The sequence below is a fragment of the Pocillopora damicornis genome, chromosome 11 (genome assembly GCF_964200805.1).
Source record: "Pocillopora damicornis chromosome 11, jaPocDami1.2, whole genome shotgun sequence".
Lineage (NCBI taxonomy): Eukaryota > Metazoa > Cnidaria > Anthozoa > Scleractinia > Pocilloporidae > Pocillopora > Pocillopora damicornis.
The window spans coordinates 8,671,195-8,686,492 of record NC_142680.1 but is presented as its reverse complement, the minus strand read 5'-3'; the positions used below and the strand labels follow the sequence as shown (position 1 = coordinate 8,686,492).

Genomic DNA, 15,298 nt, shown 5'->3' with positions numbered 1-15,298 from the left:
TTCAAAAGACACAAACGATCCAATAGACACTGGTGATCCCATAGACACAAATGATGCAACAGGCAGATATGATCCAAGATACATGAATGTTCAACTAGCAAAAATAAACCAAATGATGCAAATGAAATGATAGATAACCCAATTGTCCCAAAAGAACCAAAAAGCCGCCTGCCATCAGCAACATGGACTTCTTAATTTGATTTGTGGAAGTTTTCAATACCCTTTGAAAATAAGGAATTCGCAACTAAAACGTGATAGTATAAATTCCGATTTCTTCATCGTCAATTAAAAGTCTCCGTTGAGTCAGATTTAGGAAAACGGAATGTTAGTCAGTGTAATACTTATGCTGGAAAATTAGTGTCAATCAAGTTTTCACCTCATTAACCGCTTTAGGAAAAAACTAAACAAATACCGTGGTAACCCACACTGGATAAGTAGTGTCAATCAAGTTTTCACCTCAGTAGCCGCGTCAGGAAAAAACTAAACAAACATTGTGGTAACCCACACTGGATAACCAATGCAAAACTGTTAGGAAAACAAAGTGTAGACATGAGTTTTTCCAGGTCCCGGAAAACATTCTGATAGCGTGATTTTTCCCATGAAAAAGGAATTTTTTTTTCCGTGTAGAAACTGGTGATAAGACTTCCGAAGGCAAAAACAAAAAGGCTTTGGACGCGTTGAAAACAATGCTAATGCATTTTCATCGTTTGTCTAATTAGTAATGAGGATTATAAAAATCCCTCAAGCTCTTTAAAGAGTCAAATATTAGTGGATATAAAACAGCTATATAGCTACTGTTTATAATAATAAGTGCAACATAATGAATTACTCTATGTCATTTGATTTGCTTTGCAATATTCAATGTTACAGGAAAGTCTATCACTTGGAGGTAATTCAATTTCTACGGTCAACTTATTCAACAGCATTTAAAGTCATAAATCTTCTTTGATGCGCCGCTTTGAAGGTTAGCGACACTTTAACTTGTTAATCATAAATCTCGAGATGACATTGATAACCTATCCCAAATTCTCACATTACACCATACGCAGTTCTCACGAACTTGCAAAAATTATCGGTCGCTCCTGAAAGTTCTAATTTAGAATGTCGTATTTTACTGCTACAGAAGTGGAGTGTCTGGTCCGAAACATTGTTAGCTTTCCCTTTTAAGAACGGAAAGATCAATTCTGAAATATATTTCGCACAACTGCATTCAGCCGGAATGTTTATATGACTGACAGGTGACTGGAATGGACGTGGTGCATCGAAGTTATTAGGACTTTCGCTTAGGACATACGCAATGAAATAAAAAAGTTAAGCTCCGTCTCTGTCGACGAGAGTTTCTTAAATCCAACAATTTGGCAGCAACAGAGGTCTATTTGTTGTTTTTGATCGCAGCTATGTATTTTTTCGGGTACATAAACCAACATCATACGCACTTTTGTCCGTTCTTGCACGGAGTGCGAAGGAGGCGGTTTAAAAGGTAATAAGGTAAATTAGGCGAGTACACCCAACATCATGAGGTGTGATTTTTGAGAACTACACCAGTGAGCAGCAACGTGCGACCGTTAGCTATAAAAGTTATTAATTCTTCGACACGTTTCGTTTTACTGTCGTAAACTTCTTTAGGGAGTTCTACAAGTTAACACCAATTGCCCGCATTTATAAGCGAAAGTGGGCGGTTTTAACTAAAACCTTGGCCCCTAAAAAACAAATTGTAAATTGCATACAGAGTTACGTGAACACAGAGCATTAATCCTAATGATTAGTTCATTGACTGTTGAACTCTTGAATATGGAAAATTACATTGGCTGCGGCCCCAACCAAAAATTCTCGATTTCCATTCGTTTTAATTCATAAGGAATTCTGAAATGCGATTTTAACTGAGGTATAGCTGTCTTATTAGTTTTTCCGTTGTTTGTTTGGTGTTTTTGGAAACATTATTCCTGTGTTTTCCTCACCCCTTTAATTGCAATTTTAACGAGAAATCTTAAAAGCGGAGAAAACTAATAAAAAACCTCATTGCTGTTTCTCAACTTTCAGATGAAAGGTGTCTCCGGAAGAGGCTTCATCAAACACTCTTTTAAATCTTGTTTAGACAGAACAGAGTGAAACTAAGATAGTTCTAGAAGACCAGCTGAATTCTGAACCCTAGCTGTAACGATACTGTAGTCGTCAACCATTTCACATTCCAGTTACATGGTTGACGACTACATGCAAGTTCTCACGAACTCTGAAGACTGACCACAGACGAGACAAAACTAGAGACTCGCTGTTACGACCCCCTCGTAGATTCTCCATGTAATTAGTTGCATTATTTTTTTTCAAGGGATAACGGAATTTATTACCCCTGGAGCGGCCTGAGAAAAAAGGATTTGTCTACTTTTTGTTTTCTGTGGGTATATTTAGCGCACAAATTCACACGGAATTTAATTAGTTCTTGAACGGAGCACGAAGGAGGCGGGCGGCTAGGGTAAGTAAGTAAGTGAAGTAAGTGAACGCAGCGGTATGTAAGTTCCTATTAGTTTTGGGAGAAACTTTCCCATTGTACTTTTTCTGAAGAGTTTCTTAATGTTCTTTCTTATCTTCACCATAAAATTAGTTTTATCTTCTTGCAGCCTTTATGAATAACACTGCAAACAACACCCGACCTATCAAAATGAGGGACAATCGAAAAGGAATAGGTATGTAACATTGTTCGATATGCAAGTCACAGTTTTAAGAAACTTACCTGATTATAATTATATTCTATGCTTCCTTTTTTCAAATATGGGTTTTTTCGTTTTGAAGCTTTTGAATATGAAGACCCTGAAATTTTCACCTTCTTTTAACCCATGGGGTTTGTATGCGACTCCTATTATAGAAAACACCAACAACTCTCAAAGCCCAGTCAATGTACTCGATCACAGGGAACTGTAGTCGAACTCCAAACGTTTTGAAATCTTTCAATCGTGGTATGATAAATTAAGTAAAGTCAGTCATCTGAAACAGTCGATCGTTCACGCTCTTGGTAGTAACTTGAGCCCTGAACAACTTCACTTAAAAAACTCGATCGCCTTGTTTAATAGTTGGTTGAATTGAATCTTTTGGATTAAGCAGATTCAGTTTTGAGTTCGTTTCTACCTTGGGAATGCCAAAGTTAACAGCTATTGTTCATTCTTAAAAATTGCGAGCAGGTTAAAATAGCACAGGGGAGCTCTTGCAAGCTTCTTGTTTATAGGGGTTTCAATTTCTTGTCCAACCATCGTTTGGACAATCATATGTTGAAATGAATTGATAGGAGAATTTAACAGAAGCAAATGCTTTATGGGATTAAAAGATAGCACTCATCTTTTAAAAGAACGCAAAAGAAGGGTTTCGTGATATCATAAGTTGGATAACTTATAATAATAATCCCCTTTAAGAACGGATTTCTAAGATTTGAAATCTGGTTTTTTTATTTCATGTTTTGTCGCCAAATCCGAAATCCGGATATCAAAAAAACTAAAAACTAAATCCAGATTTCCCAATCAAAAGCACCCCATAATTCCTTTTGTTTGTTGTTAGAAATTCATTCGGAAATATGACTGTATAACATATTGTGGACAAAGTGACCTCATGACGCACGATGACTTCTTCTCTTCAGGTTCTGCTCTGCTGTTTCTGGCACTTTTTGTGACTTTTCAAATTCTACCATCAATGCGTGCATTGCCAATAGATTGCAAAACAAACCCTGCAGTTTGCCTGGAAGAAATAATGAAGGAACTCACCCAAGTTCGATTTGAGGTTAACATTCTCGCAGAGAACAGAACATCGTTGACATGTAAGTAAGATATCCTTCGCTTACTCGTATTTATCCATTCATTCTGGCATGACTACTCCATAGCGGATTAAACGTGAACCTCAAAAATTGAGGTTGTTAAGTATTCATATATTCAGGCTATTGTTCTTTCTCATTACTTATTCATTCCGATTAGTTTGCCGACATGCCGGCATGCCGGCATGCTTCCGAAGATCGTGAAGAGCGCAACTTCTTTGATGTAGGTGAGATATTTTTCTTCTGTTAACAGATGAAATAAACTCTCTCGGGAATCTGCTCAATTGATGTCTAATAATTGCTACGCATTCCGGTGTGTTGGGCAACATGTCAAAGACATCAACCTCGGATCAAACCCAAGCACTTATCAGCTTACATGTCTTTTCAAGTAGAAGTAAACATTACATGCGCCGCGCGCCCCCAAACGGAGCTCGCGTATTTTAACATAGTACGGTATTTGCGACGTGAAGTTAAGAGAACAAGCGGTATAAATATACCATATAGATTTTAAAGAGGGTTCTTAAATCATTGAGAACTTGCTTTGTTGCTTTCTAAGATATTTTTATCCAGTGGAAAAAATAAAAGTGCGAGTAATGAGTATAATAAATTAATAAAATACGTTGTAGAGTTTTCAATGCATGTAATAACTCGCGTAAACAAACCCCCCTTGACGTGTTGTAATGCGACTTGAGAGTCGATTTCGGGATTTTCGCTTTTGCTTTTCGCAGTGATTACAACAACTCGTCCAAGATCCATTTTTAAATCTTTTGCGACGCTCTTTAATCCTAAAAACATATTAAGGCTAAAAATACACCGTGAATAGAAACTAAATCCATTCAAATGATTGCAGTTTACTGATCTCAAGTTCGTTCATCTCAAGACAATGTAAGCAAAAGGATACAAGATCACAAGTCTGTTCGCCCAAGGTAGCTTAATTACACTATTCTCCAAGTCTTTTGAAGTACCTTCCGCAGTTCCTTTGGTCTTCTTCCAAAATATCTCACTTTTTTCGAAACGAATAAAACCGAAATCATTCGACACGTTTTCGGCAGCCACCGAAAGCAATGCCCAAAGGAATAAACCGAGCCTTCGAGGTAAAAAATCCAGCGGTGTCACCCGTTTCAGTAAGTCACAAATAATCCGGGCTGGGGTCCATCTTCTCTCAATCGTTACTTGTATTACGGGAGACTTATTCTGCAGAATGGTGAATCCAATTTATGTTTCAAAGGACTAATTTTGCTATTCTAAAATATACAGTTTTCTCTTCGGAGTTCTTATCCTTTACAATACTCTTTTAAAAAGCAGTGTAGCTGAACATGGAAAGGATAAAAAAAAGGGAAAACACTTGAATTTTTTTAATAAACTTTCTATGAAAGGAGCAACAAACAGTCTATCACTGAGAATAAGAAACAGTATATTGTTCGGTTTGGAGCCGATTTGGGAGGGAGGAACCGAGGAATGAAGGTGTTCGTTCCAGAATGTGTAAGACAGTTTTGTTTCTGTGTGTTTGACAAACGTGAATGATATATATATATATATATATATATATATATATATATATATATATATATATATATATATATTTTTTTATCTCCGTTCTATTTCTGTCGCTTATCGTCTTTTTCATCCTCATTAATTTGCTTTAGAAGTAATCAAAATTAACGGGAGTTGGAGGCTAAAGTAAATAAGTATGTGTCAACTATTTTACGATCATATTGTAAATGAAAAATCGTCTAATTTTTCTATGCCTTTTGTGTTTGAGATCCATGATTATGACACTAGAAGTACATGTTTGTAGCACCTGAACACTTGCACCTTCAGAATAAATATAAGGAGATTCTGTCCAACAGTTTTAGGATGCTACTATTTAAATGATATTCCTATACCGATGCAGGAGAAACCCACTAGAAAACTTCTTTAAGAGCAGTTTTCATATATGACTTTTCTCAGCATTTATTAATGTCTTCCTTTGACTATGTAATATTGATATATTTGTTCTTAAAGGTGTGATTCCTATTCCTTCTCTTATATATATGATATATGTTATATGCGTAAAGGGCATCTGATTAGCTTGCTTTCTTATGCCCATCTCCAATTTTCTCTGTTTTGGTGTAATTATTCAAAGGTCGAGATTGTATAAATAAAGGAAATAATGATAAAAAAAAATAGTACAGATTATAATGAGTGAATCAAGTAGCACTCCTTTCGCTAACAATCAGTGTACGTCTACAGAGTACGTTAATAAACTTTTGTGTTCATATCATTTAATTTGATACGACAAATAAGAAAAAGATCTATGAAAAATGTAGGTTTCATCTTTTCCTTTCCAAGATAGAAATTCTTTACACATTTTTCGTCAGGTGCAAATCTATACCCACCTTTGTTTCAGATATACCTTTTTTTTAGATATTCCCCACACCATCGAAAACCTTCTTTTTTATCTTCAGTAGCTAAGAACTGTGCCGAGCTGTACAAATCTGGTCGAAGGGTCAGCGGTGTTTACCCAATCGACCCAGATGATTCAGGCGTCTTTAATGTATATTGTGACCAAACTACAGCCGGCGGGGGATGGACAGTGATCCAGAAGAGAATGGATGGCTCTGTCGATTTTAACCGCACCTGGGATGACTACAAGCATGGCTTCGGCAACATGGTCGGTGAATTTTGGCTCGGACTGGACAAGATAAACCGCCTGACACGAAACAAGACAAAGAACAAGTTTCGAGTAGATCTTGGAGTAAAAAGTGGCAAAACTGTTCACCATGAGTATGACTGGTTTGGGATTGGGACCGAAACCGCTAAGTACCGGCTATACCTTGGCAAAATCATAAGTAAATAGACCGTTTTTTTAGCATTCACCGCTCGATCTTTATACATTACTTCTCTCTCATCTAAATCTCGATCTAAAACTCCACGTGGTCGAATAATGTTATTAGTAAGTAGCAGGGTAGTCCTAAGGTAGACCCGCATGTTCTGATTGGTTCTTACTCGGTCGGGAGTTTGGTCCGAGTGCCACATAACAAATTTCTTACTAACCTTATTTTATTTTATTTATTATTTGTTTTTACGGATAACTACAAGTTTGAAGCGATACATACATTTTAAGGACCCTTGAATTATGCGGATTTCTTTTGTTCTGTTTTGAAACAGATGCCACTGTGTCCTCTGATTCCCTCGGTCCTCATAAAGGTTTCGTTTTTGGTACCTGGGATAAGGTTCCTGCTGGTTGTGCTCAAAAAATAGGAGGAGGCTGGTGGTATGACAGCAGTATTACTGAATGTGTTGTTTCGTCAAATCTCAATGGCATTTATCCACGTTGTGGAAATGAAACCTTGGCCGCTATCCACTGGGGAAAGTTAGATTCTACTAATGCCAAGAGAAGCACTCCAGAATCAACTGAAATGAAAATAAGACCAGTGGAATTTATGTGCGGGGCTTGAATTCTTCGTACATGAAATGTGTATCTACTTAATTGACGCTGTTTGGAAAAATCAAGAAGTAGTTTGTGCGACCGAAAACACCGATTACTTTTTTCAATCTCTTTACTCCAAGACTTTTAGATTTTTAGAATGCAAATTAGATTACTAACAGCTTCATAGACTCGACTACACTTAGTTGTAAAGAAGATATATCGTAGCCAGTTGTTATCAGAAATGTTTCATTATTTGCAGAATTTATGGGATTTGTTTAAAATAATACGATTACAATGTCACCAAACAAAATTTTAGGAAAAAAAATTTTCATAACACAAAAATTAATTCAGAAGAATCCTATATGCAGTGGAATGCTATATGCCATAAGATAGAGTTTATACATGTTTCGTTATTAATACTATAGTTTTTCTCTTTCCTAATGATTTTTTAAGCTTTGCTATTTCAGTGCCATCAAAGATTAGATAACAAAAGGCACCTTTAAAATGTAAGTTTATAATCTGTGAGAAAATAAAGACTGTTTGTAATATTTCTACTTCTACATAAATCTCTTGTCGATTGAGTTGCCATGGGAATCCACTTGTCGAATACCTGCTCCTATGCTCGAGGATTTCTAAGCCTACAATGGTTTTCAATGTGATATTTGCAGTGAGGATCTTTCGCTTGATCTGATGAATACGTTTAAGTATCGAGGTCCACTTCCAGACCTGGTGTAACCGCTCATCTGCGTACAAGAGTTAGTTTAACATGTTTCAAATGTCTTTGCAGCATATTGAGCGAGATAACTCCTGTTAAATACTTTCGTGTAAACAGAATGACAAAAACAATCATGTTCCAAAGTTGGAAATGTTTTCATCCATCTTACGGAATTCATCGACGGTATACTTAAAATTTCACGGGTTGAAAAGTTGAGTAACAGACAAGAGGACATACGTTCTCAGTTTACCCCTAACTCTGCACTTTGTTGCGACGAAGTTCCGCTCTCAAGAGCGCCGTACCTCATAGGTCAGTTTCCTGCATAAATTTCCCTTGTATACAAACTTAAAATTGTTTTGTAGAGACACCGAAACAGTTCTATGAGACCTTATATAGCCAATAGTAGATATGTTATCTTCTTCAATTATATATTTTGCCGCAGCATTAGATCAGAAGGAATAAATCAACCAGAAATTATTATATTTCATAAATTTTGATACTCAGGGAAATCCAGAACGTGCTCCGAGGCCACTAATGTGATATTCAATGATTCTGTAAGGTCTAGCAATATCTTCCCTTGTTTCATCATATTCATGACACTTAATCTTAATTTAGCATTTTACTTTACAGACACAAGTGGTTTATATCAGTTTTACGCGTAGTGAGAAAACGGCCGACTATTCCCGTATTAATATTTTACTGTACCTACCGTTTATTTCAGGTCTAACAAATAGTCAGACTCTCCTGAAAACTTGAAGGATAAATAGTACTATAGCTTTAACGAAATCTCAACGAATTTGACTACAAACCACAATCTGAGAGAGAAGATCTTTTCAGACACGTTAAAAGTTACTTTAGACACAATGGGCGCTAATAAGACCGGCTGAAACCCTTACCTTCATTCATGACGGGCTTGATGAAAATTAATTCCAATATGCGAGGAATTCCGTTGCTACCTGTGAAGCGCGAAAAAAGTTCTTTCACCTGTTACAGTTTCAGTAATATATTAATTCACTTCTCGTGTGTACTGTCACAGAATAGTGTGCCTTCTGGAAAAACTGTCCCCGAGTACGTAAGAAAATTATACACAGCTTTAAAAGTATACTTATTCCGAAAATAACAAAAGTATTAACATACACGTTTCAGTAGGTAAACCAAAGCCTCTAATCACAAAACTGACTGTTTTTTTCTACCAGCCTTTGCGTACCACAGACATCCAAACAGATTAGACTACATCACTCGAGTCCAACCAAAGTTTTGAGGTAAAGGAAAACGGCAATGTGACTTCGAGAAAGAAATTGAACAGTGTTTCATTTTTTCTCTTTGATAAACTAGCCGCGTCATCATTCTTTACAACAGTGTGCATCATTTCAGTTGATGTTGGAGCACTGCTCTCGACACTGGTAAGATCTAATTTTCACCTATGAATAACAGCCCAGGTTTCATTTTCACAGCGCGGATAACTAACGATGATATTTAAATGAACAGCACATTTAGTTCTGTTGCCATACCACTAGCCTACAACTCTTTTTAAGCACAATCAGCAAGAACCTTATCCCAGGAACCATAAACGAAATCTTCGTGAGGAGCGAGGGAGTCAAAGGAAACAGAGGCATCTGTTTTCGAAGGGAACAAAAAAATATATATTAACGTAAAAGTCTATTGACGTAATCTGCAGACGTACACTGATTATTAGCGAAAGGAGTGCTACTTGTTTGACTCATTACAATCTGTATTATAATTATTATTATAATTATTATTATTATTTTATCATTGTTTCCTTCATTACAACAATCAAAACCTTTGAATAATTACAACAAATTAAAAAAAAAAAAAGAAACCTAGGTGGGCATAATAAAGCAAGCTAATTAGATGCCCTTTACGCTAAATAACATTTTTTTCATGCAATAAAACAAAAGCGATTCACATATATAAGAGAGCGAATAGGAATCACACTTTATATGTATCAATAGTACGTGGTCTAAGGAAGACATTTATAAATACTGAGAAAAATGATTCACAATAACAACATTTTTTAAAGTTTCCTAATAGGCTTCTTCCGCATTGATATAGAAATATCATTTTAATAGTAGCATCCCATAACTTTTGGACAGAATCTCCTTCATCTATTATGAAGATGCAAGGGCTCAGGTGCTGCAAATATGTCCTTCTAGTGTCATAATCATGGACTTCAGACACAAAAGCCAGAGCACAATTAGGCGATTTTTTTATATCTACAATATGATCGTAGAATAGTTGACACGTACTTATTAGCTTTAGCCTCCAACTCTCGTTAATTTTGATTACGTATAAAGCAAATGAATGAGGATAAAAACAACGATAAACGATAGTAATAGAACACATCCAAAAAAATTTTCACGTTTTTCAAACACACAGGAACAAAAGTGTCTTACGTATTCTGGAACCAACTCCTTTATTCTTCAGTTCCTCCCTCCAAAATCAGCTCCTAACCGGAGAAGAAGTCATTGTCTGGTATGAATGCACTTCAACTACGATATATTATACCGTAACATTTCATAGAGAATTTCATACAGACACAGAGGAATTATTTAGTGCTTTCGATTGGAAAATCTGGATTTAGTTTTTGATATCCGGATTTCGGATTTTGTGACAATTGATAACCAGATTTTTCAGCTTAAAAATCCGTTCTTAAGGTGGATTATTATTACTTATCCAACTTCAGATGTCATGAATTTCCTTGCTTTGCATTCTTTTAAAAGATGAGTGCTATCTTTTAATCCCATAAAAATTCAACTATCAGTCATTTCATTCCAATATATGATTGTCCAAACAACAGTTGGATCAGTAATCGAAACGCTTACAAACAAGAAGCTTGCAAAAACTTTCCTTTACTATTTTAACCTGCTCGTATTTCATTTCGACTCTTGTAGACTGCTCAACCAAAAGAGGTGTCCCTATGTGCAAATAATAAACAGAAAGAGACCGCTGGTCACGACAACAGCTTCATAAATCCTTTTTTTTTTTCTTTTGAAAATTAATGATAATGATACGAATGATTGACAAAATTGGACGACTGCGAAACGAGAGTCCGATTTGTTAATCACGAGTATTATTACAGACAGAATTAGTCCTGTTATACGTTTTCAAAACGAGAAAAAAAACAGTTAAATACGCGTTCTGTCCGTTTACATAGGCATGACTTGGTAACTGTCCCTTTAACTGTCCTATTAAAAAGTCCAGTTACGAGCATGGCGCGTACACTGACTTAGTAGTGCTTAAATCGGCCTGGTGATAACCAGTCAAGTTCAAGAATTTTGTTATGCTTTTGATTAATAGTGGCAATAGGATCGCGTGGAGTCCAATTCGGTCTGTAATCTATAATCACTCGTTTAATTACAGACAGAATTGAACGACAAGAAGTCCTGATACCAATTAATCATAACCATTTCAATTTCCGAAAAAACAAATACACCTAGAACTAATATCTCCATTGGCGACAATGCCTTTTGTTGAAAATTCCGCCAGTTTGGAAATTCCCAAATTTTTCTTTGGATAAGTGGTTGTTGCTATTATGGATTAGCTGAGTGGACTTAGTATGATTGGCTTCTTCAACTGTCCGATTAAAGGTGTCCGATTATAGCCAACTGTCCAATTACAACTGGCCAGAATGATTAGTGAAAAATGAAGCTGCATATGCACCAATAATGGTTATGATTAACTAAAATATTAAAAAAGCAACAACATCAACAACGGCGACAGAGTTATGTTCCTCGTGGTCCAGTCAAGGAACGGATCAAATTCATCAAATACGCCTTTTTAAAAAATTGTCTTATGGGTGTTCATCTCTTAAACATCTTACGCCTGCTTAGAGACATGTGCCAACATCAGGTTCTGTGAGCCTCCAGCAAAAAATACGCTAGAACCCCTTACGTTTAAAACAATCAAAGGCCCCTATAGATTCTGCTAGCAACATTTTTGGTATAATTTGGAGAAACGAGCATAATGTTAGCGCTTCATGTGAAAATAGCACTGCTAACATAGCATAGTATAAACTCCTACTGAAAGATCTTATATTGAAAGGTTAGGAGTTTGGACTCTTCTGCAAAAATTCCTCGTGATGTTTCAATGAATAATGTCATCGCAAAATCGCAAACAATAGATGGTGAATAAGTATTATGCCCACTAAGCTGCTTTGTTATTAAGAGTTGTATTACAATTAAGGGATATTAACCAGAAATGAAACCAGCCCTACAAACTTCCTGTTACGCGTAAGCATTTTAAAGCTAAAGGTAATTCAGAAAAACTTATAACTAAAATTATTTCAATTAAGTTCCCGGCTGGGCATAGGCAACAACTATCTGCCGAGATCTAAGGACTTTTTAGTTACTGAATTACCCAGGTTAGAGTTCTTTTGAGAGTAAAATGTAGTAACAAGCTAAACGTTTTGAATATTTAAATTTTCAATCATTACAATTCGGCTTTTTCAATTCATCGATGATGTGAATCCAAATGAAACGTTCCATTAGTTAATCATTCATAATCTTTCCCGTTTAGTTATTACCTTTTTAGAGGCTTTCTACCTAAATAAACTTTTATTTGAAGTAAAGGTGTATTTTAGATTTAAGAACAGTCTTCAAGTCATTTTTTTTATATGATATTGTTACGCCACCTTGAGGTCTTGAAATCAGTCCGCCCGTTCACTATTGAATCATGATCTGAAAGTAATTCCTCCTTGGTAATATCTTACTTCTCAGTCTAAATTGATTTGGAAGAAACCAATTTGTGATACCAATACAAATTCCTTCTCTTTCATCAATTATTGTAATTCTCTTCATCTGTCTTCCTTGGCAATGCATTGAAAATTAAAGAGAACTGTTATGTAGATAGAAAGATCCTTATTCAAAGTTTAGGTTCTCCATCACAGCGTTCAATTTCTCTGTTTTACCGTTTTGTTTTATAATATTAAAAAGAAAAGGAATACCTTGGTACACATCATATATGTCTCCTATTTCATTTGTAATTGCTTTCATAATTACAATATTTCACTGTCTTTCGCAATTTAAGTTTTACAGTTTTACTGATATTTCTCTTTTTCACTGATATTTCTCTTCTCTAAAGCAGTTCCTTTTTAACGCTTTTTCATTCAAAAGTTGAATTTATAGTTATTTCGGCTGTCGCATCATACCTCTGAGTGCAGATGTAAGGCTATTCTCGTCTTTCCCTATTTACTCTGTCAAGCTAAAACTGCACACAGTCTTTGTCAATCACACAGAAGGCTTCATTTATCAAGATGGACGACATTTGAAGACCGATTGTAAATTAAGCGAGATGGCTCATTTCTACCTCGAGCCGTAACATGTTCCTGAGTGTGTCCATGACAGCGTGTCGAATGCCTCATTTTCCAGCAGTAAATAATGGAGTTCAAATAAGAGGAAAGATAATTTTTTTTTCCAAAGCGACAATCAAGCCAGGGTTTCTATAAGAGCAATGCATATAGAAGAAAGGAGAAAGAAAACTTAATAAAACAGGATAGGGGCGTGAGATTGTGAGGCGTGAGTAGTCCAGTGATCAGTGTTCTGGAATCTGGGTCGGACGGCCCGGGTTCAAGTCCTGGCTGGGGCATGACGTTGTGTCCTTAAGCAAGACGCTTCACTCGCATTGCTTCGTATTCTCGCGTTATCTTGTACTTGCATATATTGTATCGGACTGTTGTGCCGTCGAACAGTCAAATATATTCTGATGTAAACCACAAACGTAACAGAGAACCTAGTGGCTACTCCCATGACTCCCACATAATTATCGTTACATCCATATAGATCACCACAATAACTACAAGCTTGCCTGTCACAAGCTCCTAGTTTCTGAGATGAAGATGAATCCCAACGAACCTGCTAAAATAACAGCCACAACACCGAGGAACGAAGCGAGCTTAAAAAAGCATTTGCTGCAGCTAGCCACTTGACCAAAAAGTATGAAAAGATTGAGCAAATAAACCAACCTAGACATCAGTAATAGCAAGACTGAGCAACAGTGTTGTTAAATTCTTTGGCAAAAAGGTTTTTGCATGGGGTACACTGTCACAATGTTTAACATGATAGCGGTGTAGCTAAAGAAGCTATTGAAGACACACTTAACAATGAGAGGTAATCGAAACTCTCTCAAGTCGTATAAAAAAGAACTTTGCTACCCTTTGTCAGAAAAATTAATATTAGTATTTTGACCTGTGCCTTTAATATTAATGTTAGTATTATGACCTGTGCCGTTTCCATTTGAATTTTGACAAAAGCAAAGCTTTTCATTGGTTCATGAAGTCTGTTCTGAAGATTTAAAATATCAAATTCTCTCTTATTACCACTCACGAGTGATTTTTCTGGCTGAATTAAGATGCTCATCAAAGTTTTATGCTTTGTTATGGTTACACCATTATTCTTTAACCCCCTGAGAAAACGTAACAAGATATTTTTCAGGAAATAAACAGAAGAACTTATTTTTGTTAAATCAAGGAACTAATCGAAACTGAACACTGGCAGTTCCTTGGCATCTTAATTCAAGGTGAAAGAGTGAAGAATAGACTGCTTTAACCCGCATTATGTTATGAAGTCTAATTACCAGCAACGATAAGGAGGCACATTTACATAATAACTCAGTTGGTAAAACTAAATTTATCTTGTAGCATCCTCTACCGACGCAGCACAATAATGATCGAATACTAAATATATCATGGGCAGACACAATTAGATGAAAAAGTTCGAATGATATTTTGGCCGTGTTGGACATGCCCATTCTTTTGATATGGCAGAAATCGGTGTTTTGCAAATCTTAATTTTTATTGTTTGAGCTTGCACCGATAAACGATGACAAAGAAAGGAACTGCCATTTAAAAGTTGAAAGATTTGGACTCTTTCGCAAACTTTCGTTGTGCTTTTTCACTGAATATTCAATCCGCACATTCGTCAATAATAGATGCCCTAAAGAAGTTAATGTCCCATCTTTTCCTCTCGGCCAAACATAGCAGCATATTTTGCGCTCTTCAGTTTCATGCATTTTTTTTTATCACATTAACCCTTCCTCGGTAACATTTACAAAGCCCGAAGCATTAAGGTTCGTAATCCTTGTCTTTATTAACAATGTTATCCTTATCTTTGGTTACAAATTGTTAACAAATAGTGTAAGCCTTACCAGCACAATTCCACCGCTAAAACTACTTTTAAATTGCAGCAATGATTCAATTGATTAAAGTACGCTTAGAAAGATTTCTCTCAAAGAGAATTTATCAACTTACTGTCTATTAACTGCTTTGCATTTCTATGACGAAGGGCTAACGCTCGAAACTTCACCTCTGAAAATCTCTACGGTAGTCAATTTACGCTATCAGCTCAGTTGATAATACTGAATT

At 36.1% G+C, this 15,298-nt stretch overlaps 2 protein-coding genes across 3 annotated transcripts in view; one reads left to right on the top strand and one right to left on the bottom strand.

The window, feature by feature from the left end:
• Positions 1 to 2,256: 2,256 nt before the first annotated feature.
• On the top strand, positions 2,257 to 7,753 carry LOC149037319 (angiopoietin-related protein 7-like). Its single transcript, XM_089187609.1, has 4 exons — positions 2,257 to 2,681; positions 3,623 to 3,799; positions 6,244 to 6,624; positions 6,944 to 7,753. Exons 1-4 carry the CDS (start codon positions 2,621 to 2,623, stop codon positions 7,231 to 7,233), a joined length of 909 nt encoding a protein of 302 aa, XP_089043735.1. The 5' UTR covers positions 2,257 to 2,620; the 3' UTR covers positions 7,234 to 7,753.
• The window catches only part of LOC113673925 (fibroleukin-like), a 26,865-nt gene continuing 18,384 nt past the window's right edge, over positions 6,818 to 15,298 (bottom strand). The window contains exons 4-6 of one of the 2 annotated variants that reach the window (XM_089187606.1): positions 9,342 to 9,536; positions 8,817 to 8,876; positions 6,818 to 7,189 (exon numbers count right to left, since the gene is read on the bottom strand). The gene's annotated coding sequence lies outside the window, so the exon portion shown is untranslated. The remainder of the gene's footprint in view (positions 7,190 to 8,816; positions 8,877 to 9,341; positions 9,537 to 15,298) is intronic. The other variant, XM_089187604.1, reaches the window with a different exon arrangement.